Consider the following 17,506-nt stretch of genomic DNA (forward strand, 5'->3'; position numbering starts at 1 on the left):
GATATCACCGGGCTAGAAAGCTTGGCGCCAAACACCGTCTGACGCCGAACGTGCACGGACGTCCCCCAACGATTCGCTCCAACGTGGTCATATTGGTATTTCGGAGTGCTATCACCAGAAGTGTACGAGCAGTGTTCAGTGTTCACATCAGCGGTGTTGGAGGGTACCTGGCACCCACTGGCAGCCTGGGTAGAACAAAGGTCCACAAATGCCTAGTACCTATTGATATTATATAGCCGCGCTAGTGATTTGCAGCACCGATTTCTCGTCAGCCCTGCCGAACTGGCCTCTTTTTGAAGTGCTTGGTATCCATCGCATTTTCTTTCACATGGCTGGGAATTTGTTGACATATGCAATATGCTCGTACTGAATTCCAAGCAGGCCCCCAGCGATGACTACGGGGAGCCCTCTTCAGTACAACCCGAAGAATATCCTCTCGCAACAATACCTATGAGTTTCGTAAGGCGCCCTGGCTAGCCGGTCTTGTTGTGGGCTCTGTTCGTCATCCCAAACCCTAGATCAAACTCATCAAGCCAGCTCAACGACTGCAAGAAACAAGATGATCTGTCCCGGCTCGATCTCCTCGCTCATCCTAGTTGGCTCCAGTCATTTTCCTGCCTTGATCAAGCATTCAAGGCGAACTGGATCATGTAACGCCCACGCGTACGTGGAGACCGCGGAAGGTAAACTGGAGGGAATGGTGCTGTAAGCAAAGCTAGGGCGTGGAAGCGGGTGCGTCTCCATATACATACTTTGGTTAGGTGTCGATGTCAGTAAAGGTCCAGATTGGCATGCCATCTCAGGGGGAGGGTTACATGCATGATGGGAAAGTGTAAGAATGCCATCACCAATCGAACCAGAAAGTGGTGAAGAATACCAAGGGAAAGGGGTTGAGAGGTGGACTGATCGTGACGTTGTGCTTGGGTGCAGCCATCGATCTGGCCAGACTGCGCAGCTGCGCTATTGTGATGGTTTACAAAGTACCGGGCACGAAAATGCACAATTTCACAAGCATGGTCATAGCAATATCGAGTTCAAGTCTCTCATTTTCATCTTCCATGTATTCAAGCCTAAGAGAATGGTTGACTCTGCATCGCAATTCTGTTTCCGGCCCGTTCAACCTAATTGGCAAACCCCTTCTTTAACGTTTGTCGCCATCACCAGCACATTCAGACCGTCTGTCACACCTGCGGCCTTCCCCGGTCCACCATCGTTATTGTGACCAATTCATCTAGATTCTCATGCTAGATGAAGACGATCCCTGAAAGCTACCTGGCTTCCTAGGTACCGGACGACACTCGGGTCATTTCCCCGGATCCTGTCCTACATACTCGGTACTTACAAGTACCACCAAATTGTGCTATCGAACTAGCCTCCCACCCCAGCCAAACCCTCGACGGCCTCAGTGACAATCAGATCACCACCACCTACGTTCCACGTCGCCAGACCTGCTGCGTGCCCTCTCGCTCAAACCTTACGTTTAGCTTCAACCTCCTTACACCCATTGGACCCTCGACAGCATGCAAGCGGACTGGTTAAAGAAAGATTTCTGTGTCACTTCAATCCCCTACTTGCCCTAAATCCCATTTCTCGACCTACGAGTCCTCCCTTGGCTCAGTCTCTCGCTCGCTCTCCTCCCCACCCGGTCACACCTCTACTTGGAATCCACGATTGGACCGAGAATGCGCGTTCCGAATGAACTACTCACCGAATACCCACGACATTCCACCATGTCCCCCTACCTGCGACCCCCTCACCGCTGGCGAAAACCTCAGTTCATCATCGTTGAAACGTTCTCACCATTCAGCGATTCGGTCCACTTCTTCTGATCAACCGGTACCCAAGTACGCGAAGCGATCTCCCTCCCATGCGTCAGCGCCCTCGAAACATGGTCACTTGAGCGACGAGGGGTGCAGTCGAAGGGGAAGGCAGGAGGAGGAGGAAGACACCAACCCTACTCGTCGAGACATGCAGCCCTCTTCACCAGAAAACATCTCGCTTCTGATGGCCGCCGCGACGGCCGTCAGCCAAGGAAAAGATAAGCCTTCTCCTAGAATGCCAGCATCGTCGAGAGGGCCGGGTGCAAGTACAATATCAGTGAGCTTCGCCCCCGAGGTCGGCCGTGCCAGAAGTCGACCTGGGCGCAGTGCAATTTCAAACACAGGGAGATCGGACGAGGCGCAATTGTTACATTCTATCCCTCTCATTGAATATCTGCAATTGGACGAGCGACCAACATTTATAGTTGACATCACTGATAATGTCAATCTCAACACTCCTGGTCTCAATTTGGTCTTTGCAAATACAGCGCTGAAGAACCGCACCACACTCTTTGAACATGTCCAAGGCCGGTCTGAGGATCCTACTCTGTTGCTCGATGTGGAAACTCCGTTTTCAGATTTCAAGGCCTGGGCACTGTGTCCTCCAACAGAACCTAACATCGTCCTCACATTTCCTTTTGCTGGATGGGTGTGGCAAGGTTCCCTGTTAAGAGAGAAACTGAAGGTTATTCGGGGTCGCCAGCATCCCTCTTCGCCTCCTTTGATGGCTGATGGCGGTGGTCGGCCCGGTATGCAACAATATCATGGACTCGGTTCCGTATCTACGTCCTCCAGCGGAGGCGCTCGTGCTGATGCAGCGACGCAAGGATATTTCGACATTCCCCCACGCACCAGCGGCGAGGTGCCACGCACACTCAGCCGCCCGGTAACGGAGGCCGTAACGGATGCCTCCCAGAATGGTTTCGACCATCCATCACCCATACCAAATGGAGATCTGGCAAACTCGGAGGTTGTATCTGGATCTGCGCCGGGAGGCCGTGACCAGAGAGTATTTTCCAGCAGCCCTCTTATCAATCTAGACAACGATTTGGTCACCACCACCCAGAAAGGCTATTTTGATTGGACACGCTTGCCCGTGACACCGTCTCTCCCCATGCACATACAATTCGCGAGGGGAATTGACTGGGCAGCCACTAGTCTGGGCCCTATCCAGAACTGGTCTGTCGAACTCCGAGGGATGTGTAACTTGATCATGGCCAGTCCACACCCATCGGCCATGTACTGGGGACCAGATCACATAGCCATATATAACGAGGCATATGTACTTCTGGCAGGCCAGAAGCATCCGGCGTTAATGGGCGCACGCTATCGTGATGCTTGGTCTGAGATCTGGGACGCATTGGAGGATGTCTTTGATAACGCCTTCAAAAACGCTCAAGCGACAATGAAAGACGATGATTGCCTCTTCATCATGCGCAACGGCTTCTTGGAAGAGACCTACTTCTCGTGGTCCATCATTCCTCTTATCGGCGCCGACGGTGGGGTAATTGGGCTGTACAACCCAGCATTTGAGAAGACGCGCCGCAAAATTGCAGAGAGGCGCATGCTGACACTACGCGAGATTGGCGAGCGGACAGCTGCGGCTCGACAAGTTTCCCAGTTCTGGGGTCTGCTGCTGCAAGGCCTGGAATATAACGAATACGACGCCCCCATGGTTTTGGTCTACTCTCTGAACGAGGACTTGGCGGAGAGCGATGTTGCTTCTTCAGGCTCCAGTGGTGCCGCCTTGACCAAGGTATGCTATCTGGAAGGCAGTTTGGGCATTCCTCCGGGCCACCAGGCGGCGCCTGCCGTCATTGAAATGAAGACGGGCACCAAGGGGTTTGCCGCTTCCTTCAGACAGGCCCTTACAACCGATAGGCCGATTGTGCTAAGGGTCGATGACGGTAGCCTTGATCCGACTCTTCTGGAAAATATTGAATGGCGAGGGTTTGGCGATCCTTCGAAAATTGTGGTCATATCACCGATCCATCCCACCACCGGAGAATCAACTTTGGGGTTTCTGGTGATGGCTACGAATCCAAGAAGGCCGTACGACGAAGATTACGATTTGTTTGTTCAGCTGCTGGGCCGTCAGCTTGCCACGTCCATCGCATCAGTGGTTCTGTTTGAGGATGAAATTAGGAAAGGTGAACAAGCAGCTCAGCTTGCCGCGCAAGACCGCATCGAGCTGAATAATCAACTTTTGGCTAGAACTCAACAGGCTGCCGAAGCCGAAAACAAGTTCACGAGGATGGCAGAGCTTGCTCCCGTCGGTATCTTCATCGGCAACTTGGACGGTAAGATCAACTTCGCTAATGACGCATGGTATAATATCTCTTCATATCCTCGAGATGTGCCAGTTGACAATGAGTGGATTGAATATATTCTGGATGAAGATCAGGCGAAAGTTCGAGAGTTGTGGAACACTATGTTGGAGAAGAGATGTGCTATATCCCTGGAATTCCGCTTCAAGACCCCTTGGAGTGATAAACTCGGAAACCAGGGGCAAACCTGGGTCCTTACCAGTGTTTCACCTGAGCGAGATGATGACGGTCGGATCCGGCAGATTTTTGGATCAATGACTGATATCAGTGCCCAGAAGTTCGCTGAAAGCCTGCAAACCCGTAGGATGGAGGAAGCAGTGGAACTGAAGCGGAAGCAAGAGCGGTACATTGATACCACCTCTCACGAGATGCGCAATCCATTATCTGCCATCCTTCAATGTGCCGATTCCATTACTGGCTCCCTCAGCGAGATGCGGGATGCAAACGGGTTGACAACGGCTCAGCAGGAAATTCTCGACCTCACCATTGACTCTGCTCAAACGATAACGCTGTGTGCTCAGCATCAGAAAAGGATTGTCGACGACGTCTTGACCCTGTCGAAGCTAGACTCGGCTATGATGGCGGTAACTCCGGTCGATACGCGACCCCTCGCAGTGGTGCACAAGGTGCTAAAAATGTTCGATGCGGAGCTGAAGACAGCGGACATTCGGTTGGACTTGATCGTCGACATGTCTTTTACTACTCACCAGATCGAGTGGGTGCGGATAGATCCGCATCGCCTATCCCAAGTTTTGATCAACCTGATGACCAACGCGGTCAAGTTCACGGCCACGCAGGAGAATCGCGTTATTCGAATGTACATCGCGGCTTCAGGGGAAAAGCCGTCTCAAGAAGACAAATGGAGGCTCACTTATATCCCTTCTCGGACACATAAAGACAAAGATGTCACTGCGGCAGCAGAATGGGGCTTGGGTGAGCCGGTGTATTTGCACTTTGCAGTGCAGGATACCGGACGTGGACTAGATGAACTCGAGAAGAAGCAACTCTTCCAGCGGTTCTCCCAAGCTAGTCCTCGCACACATGTTACGTATGGTGGCTCCGGCCTGGGCCTTTTCATCTCAAGGGAATTGGTCGAACTCCAGGGAGGTGAAATCGGCGTAGCCTCTGAGAGTGGCAACGGCAGTATATTTGCGTTCTACATCAAAGCTCGCCGCACCAATGGCGATGTCAGTCTTTTGGACGACAACCCCAGTACGTCGGCACCACATAGCAGGAAGGGCTCCAGAACCACGCCGCTGAGCGGCTTGACCATGCAAATGCTCCAATCGACGCCAGGTGCCTCAACTGGTCCTTCGAAATCGCCTGCTTCTCTAAAAGCGGACTCCACCAACCTGACCACACAAAGTGGCCCTGTTCACGTGCTCATCGTCGAAGACAATTTGATCAACCAAAAGGTACTTGCAGCGCAGCTCCGCAAAATCGGGTGTGTCGTCTACGTGGCCAATCATGGCGGCGAAGCTATCGATCAGATCCGCAAGTCCAGGTTTTACCGTGACCATGTAACGGACGGGGTGAAGATTGATGTGGTTCTCATGGATTTGGAAATGCCTATCATGGATGGGCAGACGTGCGCACGAAAACTCCGAGACATGCAAGATACTGGGGAGTTGGTTGCACACGTCCCTGTTATAGCAGTAACGGCAAATGCGCGAGCTGAACAGATCGAGATGACACTGCAGAGCGGAATCGATGATGTCGTTAGCAAGCCGTTTCGACTGCCGGAGCTGGTGCCTAAGATGAAGGATGTCCTCATCAAGTTTCAGCGAGCTGGTGAGGGAAGATAGGTCCGTTGAAGAATTCTACATGACTGGAAACAAAGAGCGGGACAACACATGCCGCCAGGGAACGCGGACCACCGTCACACTCCTTTCTGGTGCTCCGTGGCGCTCTCGAAAGGAAGCGCCACATTTAGGCCGATTGGTCACGTTCGATGGACTTATGAAGCAGACATGTGACATGCCTTCTCATCAATGAGAGATGGTGGAGGAGGGTGGGTACACTGGAGGCTTAAAGGAGGAGTTTAGTTGGGAAGAGGACATGAATATTCGGCTCGGCTCGAAACGGTTCGACATCAGGATAGGCAGACATGGGACATGGTCATGCCAACAGATCAACCAAAAATATGGAGTTCCGCCCTGATTTTAACGAGCAAGTATGAGGTGCCAGACACTTGTTTCTCAGGGAAATGGCTTTCGAGCGCCTTCCTACGAATCCCAACACCTATCGACATCTCCAGGATAATGTTAATGGGGAGGATTCGACGATGGGACGAACGTATATGAGAATAACCTACATAGACAGTATAACACCCATTGTAATTATTTGCGCATTGTGGACACGTGTATTGATATGCGTGGACTGGCCCAGCCAGATTAGCCAGGGAGGGATGTCTGTGATTTTTGGTCAGAGAAGAGAGGATGATAGAGCAAAGCCTGAAAATGTTGTTCCAATAGATCAATCCAGAGATGAGCATGTATGAGGTACTGCAGGTCGAGGAGCAGATGTTGCGGCCTTAAAATCTCTTTTCGCGCCCCAACGAACCTCCAGCCTCGTCGGAATTCTTGGTGCAACAGAGATTTATTTGGATTTTTGACGAAGTAGGTATACATATCATACAGTCCATATCATTTAGACCTATTGTGAGTGCCCATTTTCCATCAAGAAATTCCCATTGGAGAGATCGACCATGATGTAACTCGTCACCTGGTTTGGGTGATGATTGATAATGATTTTCAATCTCGATATGGTTGCGTTTTTGTTTTCCCATGCGACTTTGAATGTTTACTCACCCTTGCGTATCTTGTACCTCGCAGGGCGCATTTCCCGTGGGCCTCTACCGGACATGTTTCTATACCGAGGACCACCTCGCACGGTCCCAAAAGAGTAGGTATAATAGCCGAAATAGGAAGCAGGCACGGCACGGAGGACTGTACGGACCAACATAGGTCTCATACGATAGCCACAAAGGGGAATACCGGAACTTCCTTTGCCATTCCGACGTCCTCCTGTCCTTCTGTCCTGTGCCTGTGTTTGTCGTCCGTGTTTTCTCCGCATACGAGCTTCCCTCGGCCCCTCTAGGGGTCGATCAGAACGCGTGACCATTGTCCACACTCCCGACTACCGGGACTGCCGAAAGATGGAGAAATTGGAGATCACGTCTAGGAGATGTGGTAGAATGTGGGTTCTGATCCAACAACAAACGGGGCTAAAAACACGCCCTTCGTGTGAAATCTGACGAGCAAACACCGACTAATGCCACCGGATCTCAATTTTGGGTTTTTGGCTCCCTGCGCTACGGCTGTCGGGGTCGGGGCGTATGATGATTCTGACCTCTGGCCTCTGTCCAGGTATCAAGCTTGGAGGGATAGTTACCTGAGTAGTACGAGTAGGACTTAGCTACCTGCCTCCTTAGTGCCTAGGTACCAAGTAAAGTGCCTGGTGTGACGGTATGTCATAGCATGGGACGGACGGATGTCGGCGTGCGGTATGTGGGCAGATCACCAAGCATTTCCTGCCTCATGTTGGATCATGGATGATGGATATATTGTGGCAGGTCACATATCATATGCCACTCATGGGCACAGAGGGACAGGTTATCCACACATGCGTGCAACGTGTAAATCTATACCTCTGATATCTCGAGAGGAAGACTGAGACTCGGTGGTCGGAACAATCTCTTTCACATTCGTTGGGGACACCCATTGACTTGTCTTGATTCTTCCGCAGAGTTGTGGAGGTATATACTCCGTCCAACGTGTCCATGGAACATCCTTCATCGTCGACTGGAAAGGAAATAACATTGGTGTTGGGTCAGGGACTGATAGGTCAAAGATCATGACGGATCTTGTCCATATCGGGAGTCGGGATTGGCCTGAGGAGCAGAATGAGCAGAGCTCGCACGGGTGTATGTCGCCTTTCTTCTTGGCTCGAGCCATGGTGGTTGAATATACTTACTTACCAGCAATTTAGTACCGGTGCCTATCGAGATCCAACGCGAAGACAAAGCCACCATTCCGGAGGTCCCGTCTCCCAAGGCTGCATGCACCAACCAGCTTGACGAAAAGCATATTTCAGTACAGGGAGAAGCTGGCACAGACCCTGCAACGACCAAGGTACCAATTCACACTCCACAAGGACAAGGGCAAGGACCGGATCACGTCGACATTGATGTTGCTCCAATACCGCCTCCAGATGTCGGCCTCCAACCGTGGCTGCAAGTCATCGCCGGGCACTTTCTCATGTTCAACAGTTGGGGCCTGGTGGTCTCGTACGGCTCCTTCCAGACGTACTATACCACCCAGATAGCCCACAGCGGCAACTATCCTCTGCAAAGTGCGTCCAAGAACGCCTCGGCCATCGCCTGGATCGGCTCCATCCAGAATACCCTCTTGTTGGTGGGTGGTGCGCTCGGGGGCAAGTACTTTGACGCCGGGTACTTTCGCCAGATGCTCGGCCTGGGCACGTTTCTCGTCGTCTTCGGGACCCTGATGACCAGCTTGGTCAAGGAGTACTACCAGGCGGTGCTGGCGCAGGGCGTCTGTGTCGGCTTGGGCATGGGGATGCTGTTGGTCCCGAGCGTGGCGTTGCCGAGTACCTGGTTCCACAAACGCAGAGGACTGGCTGTCGGGATCGTGAGCTCTGGTGCGTCCTTGGGCGGCATCGTCATCCCCATTGGACTGCGGCACAGTATCTCGTCTGTGGGGTTTGGGTGGGCGGTGCGCATTCTCGCCCTCATGTCGCTGGTCACCCTGCTGGTGAGCAACCTGTTGATACGGCAGCGGTTGCCACCCCGACCGGCAAAGGGGGCGCGGTTTATCGAGTATCAAGCTTTGAGGGAGCAGCGCGAGTTCGCTCTCTGGACCGCCGGCCAGTTCGTCACGTACTTTGGGTTTTTCGGCTTCTACAACTACGTCGAAGCCTGGGCCGAGTCGATCGGACTGGACCGCCAGTCCTCAGGCGGTGGCTTTCCGCTCGAGTACTTGCTGCCGGTGCTGAACGCGGCGAGCATCCTGGGTCGTCTGATCCCGTGCTTCATCGCCGATTACACGGGGCCGTTGAACATCCAAGGCCCCTCGCTCTTCGTGACGGCCCTGCTCGTCTTCGTCTGGATCCCATGCCGCACACTCGGCGGCCTCCTCGCCATCACCGTTCTGTACGGGTTCTTCTCCGGCGCCGTCATCGCCACGCCTCCGGCCGTAGTGGCCAGCATGACGGAAGACCTGCGCCGGTTTGGCGGGAGAATGGGCGTCATGTTTTTGACCATGGCGTGTTCGTCGCTCGTCGGACCGCCCGTCATGGGTGCCATCATCGAGATGCACGGCGGGTCGTACGACGCCGCCAAGGTGTACGCGGGGGCCATGATCATGGGTGGCACAGTGTTTGTGTGGCTGTCGAGGTTGTCCAAGACCGGGTTTAGGGTCGTCGTCAAGGCTTGAATTGACGAGGTTCCGCATATATTACAGCCGACACTTTTCAAGATTGAGTCTTAAGCGCAACCCTCGAAAAGGTCGTTTTGTTTGGAGCAGTTTTCTATCACATCAAAACGCGTCCAGACATGTTTTGAAAACTCCAGCCCGGGTACAGGATGACGATGTACAACAAGACCCGTGTCCAATTCATGGTCGAGTCTTGGTTTGGTATATAAAATCCCGAATCCGATTACGTCCTACATATTGCGAGGCTGGGGGTCTATAGCGCATGAATAGGAAATTGTGCAAGTCTATGCTTTTTGAGTGAGAAAAAAATACCAATGAATACCCCCGAAAAGCTACAGCTTGAGCTCAGGCTTGAACTTTTGCATCTGCCGTCGCAAAATCTTGCCATTGGGACCGCGAGGGATCGCTTGCACAAAGGACACTCCCACCACCCACTTTGGCCGGGATTTCCGCGCACGCACATGCTGGATGAGCTCCTCAGCGAGGCCGCGGCTGGGTTGGACGTCTTTGTGGAGCACCACGAACGCATATGGAACCTCTCCCTTGTAGGAATGGGGGACTCCCAGGACTCCCGCGTCCTGGACGTGAGGGTGGCTGATGAGAACGTCTTCCAGCTCGGCGGGCGCAACGCCGACGCCCTTCACCTTGATCAGATCCTTGATGCGGCCCGTGATGGTCAGGCAGCCTTCAGCGTCCATTCTCCCCATGTCGCCGGTGCGGAGCCAACCGTCTGCCAAGAACGTGCCTCTCGTCTCCTCCGGATTGTCCAAGTAGCCCATCGTACACTGAGGTCCCCGGACCAGGATCTCGCCCACGTCGGCCTCGGCCCCGTTCTCGTCAAGGATTTTGATCTCCGTGTTCGCAAGGATCACGCCCGCGGTGCGAGCATATTTGAAGTCGTAGTGCGCCGGGTCCGTCGCCGTGATACAGCAGCACGTCTCGGTCATCCCCCAGCCCTGCTTGAATCCGGTGTTGGGGAATTTATCCTGCAACATGCCGAGCACGTCTTCGGGTAGAGGCGCCGATCCCGAGGTGAACCTGCGGATGGAGCTCAGGTCATATCGTGAGACCATGGGCTCTTCTTGAAGAAGCCGCACGATGATCGGGGGCACCATCAGCACCTCGGTCAGTCGATACTTGACTATCGCGTCCAGCATCGATTCCATGGTGAACTTGGGGAGCATGAGGATCTCGGCGTTTCGATAAATGGGAAGGTGTAACAGGTTGACAAGACCGGTAACTACTCGCAGTGTTAGTCGTCCGGACTGACAGGACGATGTTAATAGATGAGGCTATGCCAAAAAAAGAAAAAAAAAAGACTTGCTGTGATAAAGAGGCAGGATGGCAAGCGCTTTGTCGCTGTCGGGACTGGTCACTTGAGCCATCTGTATGCACTGAGCAATGACATTATGGTGTGATATCATACACTGGATGGCATCAATCAGCTCCGTCGTCATGATAATCGCCAAACTGAAGAAGGGAAGAAAGGGGTTTCTACTCACGGCTTTGGGTCGACCGGTCGTTCCGCTGGTAAAGCTCAAGTATCCGCAGAGGTCACGATTGCTCGTGCCGGGGGGGATCTTGAAAGGTTCGTTGAAGGGTGTCATGGCAAGTTCAGATCCCGTCTGAATGAGACGATGGATGTTGACCAAATCCCCGTGGCGGCCTTCGAGGAGGAAAACGCGGCTGAGCGGGATTCCAGCATCTCGTGCCGCAGTCATCACCACCGCGGCGGAGGTTGGGACCGTCATGAAGTAACGGGCGTGCGAAAGACGAAGGACATGAGATAGTTCCTCCACTGTCGATGCAGGTGTTACTCCGGCAACTCTGGCCCCAGCTCTTAATGCCGCGAACATGGCGACAGGATACCATATATTGTTCCCGCTCATCAGCAAAACCGTCTCGGCAGGTCGGAGCCCGTGGTCTCTAACCAGAGCCACGGAAAGCTGCTCGGCATAGGTTTTGAGCTCCGCAAACGTTATGCGATCCCCTGAGACGGCGTTCGTGACGCCTCGATTCTGGGCCTGTTGGAAACTCGGAGAGTCGAAAAGCCATGACCAGACCGTGACGTCTTCTGGACCTGCAGGGGGAAGAGTGTTAGTAATGCTCGAGGTTATACACGACGGCGCCGGAGTATGTCTCCTTGGGCGTGGACGGTCAACATACATGTGACTGCTGGTAATTTTGATTTATAGGTCATCTTGGCCGGCCTGGGCTATCGTGATGGCATATCCTGGAACGGCGGCTGTTTCAAGGCTGAGACCATATGGTATTATCATGATAATGGAGAGCCTCAGGACTCGGTAATCCGGAAACACCCGTACATCCCATCCCGTCACACCAATTCTCTCACCAGTGTGCTTCCTGAATACCCTGTGAGAATTATGAGACTGTTCGCGCACGGTGTTCAGCTTCAAAAGATGCAAAAGAACACATTGTACTCGGTACATGTCACGGCGACCTAGTCAATGACTTGATGGAGATGTTTTCCTTGCGATGCGGTGGCTGGATATGAGAAACAATTCAGGATTCGGGTGCTCGGTAGTTCGGGACATATACTGGGGGAATGCAAGCAAGAGACTCGGAGATCTGCCAGCCGCCAGTCAGATCCTCGTGGTTGGTTGGAAGGATCCCTGGTGGACCTGAGATTCACTTTTGCTCGCTGGACGGACGAACCATGTCAAAGTCCCTCAAACGGCCCTCGAGGTTATCGACTGTGCCATCCAGGTCGACACAACTGTGGTCGCTGGGCATCGCCCGTGGGACAGACAAGCTTCAGCTGCAGCACTGAGGTAAGGGAGAGAATAAGCAGTGGAAGGACGTCGTAAAAACCCGGATTGGTATGCAGTAAGATCGAACCGACTAGCTGTTCCGCGAATTCCACGTGGCTAGGCAGGAACTGGGTGCCCGGTCGCCTCAGGCTAAATTGTAGATATATCACAGCGAAGTGGTATGTCTCTGCCAGATTCGATTCCAGTGCGAGCCATAGGACACTTGATGAGTGCAGCTTTTCATAGGTGGGGAGCGCAACCATAGCGAGATGTGACATGCCTAAAGGGGCTAGGGTGGCGAGTTAACGACGGCTGACCTTCCTAGATAAGCTAGGGTATATATATGATGCAACCTCGTAGTTCGTTCTCCCTGGCACATGGCATCACGATTCGACCTGAGTTAAACAGTGCCTCAAGCGCTTGGACCTAACTCCCCTGTGCATAAGAACCGTGTGCAACACAATCCACCGCAAAGGCTGTGCAGCGATTCCCTCGAGTAAATCACATTTACTGTCATATCGAGATTCCCCCTTGAAGTCCGTTCATTCGATGAGGAATCGTGAGGCACCAGCACACGAGTAGGGCTTCTCACTTCGGCATTCCGGAGTTTGGGAGTTTGATATCATAGTCGATTTGATCAAAAAGGAAAACACACACCGAAATCCACCTACTTCTATGTGTTATCGATGAGAACTCATCCATGTACCTCACCCACTAGTGCCTTCTGAAAAGCCCCAGACAAGGAGAAATGGTTCCTCACACCGGAGTAATCGTGCCGGATTATGATGATCTACCGTACAACGAAGAGGCCCAAACACGGTCAGCCTGGGGCATCTTCGACAAGGATGGGCAAAAAGACCATCTGCGAGGTACGATTGAGTGGCTCATTCACTCACTCACAAGAAGTTACGAGTGTCGCATGCTGACTGGTTTGCTCACGTCCTGCCTTCTTCTTTCTACAGCGCTGAATCACCTCACGCCCGAGACCAAGACTGCCGCCGCCAGAGAAGTCGTGGCTGGCCTCTCTTTCCAGTTGGATTGGTGCTCTAGTGAACTGGGTCCGCGGGCATATGGCCGAAAGGGGGTCGAACATACTTACATTGACCACTTGCCCACGGTAGGACTCGTCGGGCATGATGATGAAGTCTCGTTCAACACCCAGTCTGGATCACAGTGGGATGGGTTCTTGCATTACGGCCATCAGAAGACCCGCACTTACTATAACGGTATCAAGCACGACGATGACGTTGAAGTCCAAAAGGCAGACTTAGGCATCCACCGTAAGTCCATCCCTAGACTTCTGTGCAGCACCCGACGTGGGAAGCTCGTTTCATTGGTTGTGTAGCAGGATCGTGGCTGGGAGCTTTCCTAACTCAACAGACTGGTGCAAGCAGGGAATTTTTGGCCGGGGTGTCCTCATCGACTGGGCTCGCTGGCGGGAACAACGAGGCGAACCTGCCATTGTTCCCGTCACCGCCTACGGCATTACCGTCGACGACCTCGAACAAGTCCGAGAATGGGCCGGGGTGATTTTCCGCCCCGGAGATATCCTCATCATCCGGACTGGCTTGGTCAAGTGGTATCGTGATACCCCTGAGCCCGCGCGTTCTGAGGGGCTCGCCGGCCCCAATCAACTTGGCGTGCGGGCTGGAGAGGCTGCGAGGCGATGGATATGGAACAACCGGTTCGCGGCGGTCGCAGGCGACGGGTTGACCTTTGAAGGTATTGTACATACAGGCAAACAAGTCATGGATCGATTTCCCCCCTCCTCTGCAAACGAAGATTGACTATTCCGTGCTGATGAGTGTCTCTTGATTTACCAGAATTTCCACCCCCTTCGGATGGCAGTATGCTGCATAACTGGCTCTTGCCGCACGCGGGAATCCCGATAGGAGAGCTCTGGAATCTCGAGGAATTGAGCGTCGCCTGTGCTCGACTCAATAAATGGACGTTTGCTCTGGCCCCAGCCCCGCTGAACATCATGGGTGGCGTAGGCTCACCTCCAAATGCGATTGCAATACTTTAACTAGGAGAGCTTCAAACCGGGATAGTCGCCGCGGGCTTGTTATCAACGAGACATGTTCTGTATATGGTTTGGGTTACATGGTGATAGTAGATATCGATTCTCTGAAGAATGTGCCCAGAGCCATTCCCAGTTCGCCTTCTCTGTTCAAGGTTCTCCCGTCTTCTAAATAGCCCATGGTGTATCATCATTCCGGATATATGGTGCCAGCTGGTTGATAACTGCTTTACCTTCGGCGGCCTCGTAGTGGGCTCTCGTTTTACCGTTGCCGAGGAACGCCCAAGGATTAGAACTCTCATACTGCATGTCGTAATCCTCAAAGCGTGGAGTTCGAATGGTTTTGACGTAGGTCAGAGCACTGCCGCACCAGAGCTGGGGTTCCCCATCCACCGTGCCATTCTTGTACCATGATCTTGCGGTAGAAATGGACTGCGTCAGTTGAATGTTCACTCCTTTTCCTCCTTCCCACAACGAACCAATGCGAAAGGAACGAGTGAGGTCCCGGGATATGTACAACACTCACCTGCATGGCTGCGACCAGACGGTGTTTTTGTGGAAAGCCGACATGTGTTCTTGGAACTTGGTCGTCATGTATCTCTTTGGTTCCACGGATTTAATGCCCTCTTCTTGCATCTTTTTCATGACTGCAACAAAATATTCACATGCGGTTTCGATCTGGGATGTGTTGTCAGTCGTTAGGGTTTCTCTATTTCTCAAGGGATAAAGAAGGGAGGAGGACGCTTACCGCAGGCAAGATGGTCCCATTCCCCAACGGGCCTTGAGGTCCCGTTGACATGAAATAATTTGGAAAATGGGGCGCAGCAATGCCTAGGTATGCATCTGGGCGCAGGGCCCAGGCCTTTTCCATGCTCAGTCCATCGCGTCCGATGATTGGGAACGCTCGGATGAACGACGTGTCGAAGCCCGTAGCACACACCTGTCCGATAATGCACAGTGAGCGGCGTGTTTCAGGTGTGGTATACATACAGACAGATGACCTACCAGGATATCAACCTCGTGTTGCGTCCCATCTGCCATTTCCACTGCTGTTTCCGTTAGACGGCCAATCTCCCCGAACACGGGCTGCACGTGTGGCTGGACCAGCGTCTCTAGGTAACCATCCCCAGGAGTCAGTCTGCGACACCCCGGCGCCCATTGCGGGATTAGCTTCGCCGTGAGGTCCTCGTGTCCTGGGCCTATACGCGCCTTCATCTGTTGAGTCATTGTCTGGAACATTTGCTTTTGGACGTCGCTGCCATATATAAAGGCATCTGCCATGGTGTTGAACTCGGCCTCGATTCTTTTTCGGAACCTCAAATGGTATTCGGGGTCGTCGCGGAACCTCTTCTTCTCCTCCTCGGTGAAGGTGAACTGTTCGTGCTTGTTCTCCAGGTTAGTCGTCTGGCCATTGTGTCCGACTTCGTCTTGAAACTGAAGAGCCACGCCGCCGCCCAGCGCCGGTGAGATCCACGTTGGCGAGCGCATGAAGACTTTGAGGCATGCCACTTCTGGATGTGGCTGTCAGCACCCAAACCCGGTCCCCTTGGGAGGTATTTAACATCAGAATGGTCCAGAAGGGGTTTCTCCTACCTTTCGCCAGTTTTGGGACAAGCTGATGTTGCACGTTAGAATAATATTGGTTCCCGGGTTTCTTCGGAGACGTAACCACTCACTTGTATGGCACTTGATCCGTTGCCAATGACTCCGACCGTCTTGCCCTTGTAATCCAAATTGGGGTTCCATTGTGCAGAATGCACCTTAGGTAGCTTGAACGAGTCGAAGTCTTTGATTTTCGGCCAGGTCCAGGTGTTGAGAAATCCGGAACCATCGATCAGCACGTCGCATTCGTCTGTGATAATCGTGGAGGGCGACGTCTCAGAGTTTTCCACCTCAACCTTCCACTTGCACTCGGCCTCGTCCCAGCGAGCTTCTTTGACCGCATGGCAGAGCTTGACGAACTTGGCCAAGTCGTGCTTCTGATAAAAATCTTCGAGGGTGTCAATACATCACGCATTGAGATCCGAAGTTGTCTCGAGGGATCATACCCCGGCAGTATTCGTAGATCTCTTCTGCCCCGGCATAGTACTCGGACCAGTCGGGTTTTGGATCAAATGTGAAGGCTATGGTGATCAGCTTGATGTGGATGAGAAGACTTGTTTCACGTTGACATACTGTAAATGTGTGCCGGGACGTCGCAAGCACATCCGGGGTATCTGTTCTCCAACCAGCTACAGGGTAGATAGTCAGCATATGGTCAAGGAATAATGGGGCACTTAATACTGACGTTCCACCGATGTCTTTGTTCTTTTCGTATATGGTCAAGGAGAACTTCTCCAAGCCTCTGATCATCTTGTAAGCCAGACATAGTCCAGAGATCCCGGCACCAATACATATGACTTTCAATGGCCTTGTTATCTGAGAGTGATAGCGATCTGGCACCATATACGGCTCGGCGTACGACCCCATGGCTTCTGGATATGACAGAAGGTGATGATTAGACAATGGGCAGTAAGTGACCTATAGGCACCTCTAGACGACCTGGTAATATAGGAAACCAAGACTAACTACTCGAGCCCCTTTTCCTTGTCCGATGTCACTCCACCTAGACCACTTTGCCGCCAAGCAGCAAATCAGAGCGCATGGAGGCGGAGGGTTCGTCCGAGATACCGGAGAACCGACAAACAGGGTAGAGCCGGCCGCGTGGCAACAGCGCGGGGTGTGGTGATAACGATTGCTTCTAAGGGGAATGGATACACAAAGAACTCGAGGGATGAGGGGTTTTCACTAGATCACTGGCAGCTTTCTCCAGGCCTGACGCATTAGAAACGTGAGTCATCGCAGGGAGGTTTCAAAGGAGATGGTAGAGGAAGCAGGAGGTCAAAGTCTGGGCACTAGACCCTCTTCTTTTGCATACTGTTTAACACTTAGTTCTTGTATAGTGAGATCGTTACGTTCCTTACCTTCAACAAACTTCCAATTTGTCCGTATAGTCAACCTGAATGCCACGTAAATCGAGCAGCCGTAGGCCCATTTCCCAGATACCGTCTAAGCGCGCGTTCGTGTGGCGTGGGAAGGAAGGGAAATCACCCGGCAAACCGGAGGAATATGC

General features: G+C 52.8%; 5 protein-coding genes across 5 annotated transcripts; 3 read left to right on the forward strand and 2 right to left on the reverse strand.

Annotated features, from left to right (window-relative positions):
- Nucleotides 1-1,968: 1,968 nt before the first annotated feature.
- On the forward strand, nt 1,969-5,952 carry Z517_00298 (uncharacterized protein; the record flags this gene model as incomplete). Its single annotated transcript, XM_013433264.1, has 1 exon — nt 1,969-5,952. The coding sequence occupies one exon, from the start codon at nt 1,969-1,971 to the stop codon at nt 5,950-5,952; it is 3,984 nt and encodes a 1,327-aa protein (XP_013288718.1).
- A 2,050-nt stretch (nt 5,953-8,002) lies between these two features.
- On the forward strand, nt 8,003-9,603 carry Z517_00299 (uncharacterized protein; the record flags this gene model as incomplete). The annotated part of the gene is made up of 2 exons (XM_013433265.1): nt 8,003-8,072; nt 8,138-9,603. The coding sequence occupies 2 exons, from the start codon at nt 8,003-8,005 to the stop codon at nt 9,601-9,603; spliced, it is 1,536 nt and encodes a 511-aa protein (XP_013288719.1).
- Nucleotides 9,604-9,935: 332 nt separating this feature from the next.
- Nucleotides 9,936-11,803, reverse strand: Z517_00300 (uncharacterized protein; the record flags this gene model as incomplete). Its single annotated transcript, XM_013433266.1, has 3 exons — nt 9,936-10,843; nt 11,030-11,683; nt 11,770-11,803. The coding sequence occupies 3 exons, from the start codon at nt 11,801-11,803 to the stop codon at nt 9,936-9,938; spliced, it is 1,596 nt and encodes a 531-aa protein (XP_013288720.1).
- Nucleotides 11,804-13,122: 1,319 nt separating this feature from the next.
- On the forward strand, nt 13,123-14,400 carry Z517_00301 (uncharacterized protein; the record flags this gene model as incomplete). The annotated part of the gene is made up of 4 exons (XM_013433267.1): nt 13,123-13,243; nt 13,337-13,654; nt 13,755-14,096; nt 14,198-14,400. The coding sequence occupies 4 exons, from the start codon at nt 13,123-13,125 to the stop codon at nt 14,398-14,400; spliced, it is 984 nt and encodes a 327-aa protein (XP_013288721.1).
- Nucleotides 14,401-14,562: 162 nt separating this feature from the next.
- Z517_00302 (uncharacterized protein) lies at nt 14,563-16,863 on the reverse strand (the record flags this gene model as incomplete). Its single annotated transcript, XM_013433268.1, has 8 exons — nt 14,563-14,809; nt 14,921-15,072; nt 15,143-15,334; nt 15,400-15,915; nt 16,059-16,384; nt 16,443-16,517; nt 16,570-16,625; nt 16,682-16,863. 8 exons carry the CDS (start codon nt 16,861-16,863, stop codon nt 14,563-14,565), a joined length of 1,746 nt encoding a protein of 581 aa, XP_013288722.1.
- Between the last annotated feature and the right edge of the window lie 643 nt (nt 16,864-17,506).

Source organism: Fonsecaea pedrosoi, assembly GCF_000835455.1.
Source record: "Fonsecaea pedrosoi CBS 271.37 unplaced genomic scaffold supercont1.1, whole genome shotgun sequence".
Classification (NCBI taxonomy): domain Eukaryota; kingdom Fungi; phylum Ascomycota; class Eurotiomycetes; order Chaetothyriales; family Herpotrichiellaceae; genus Fonsecaea; species Fonsecaea pedrosoi.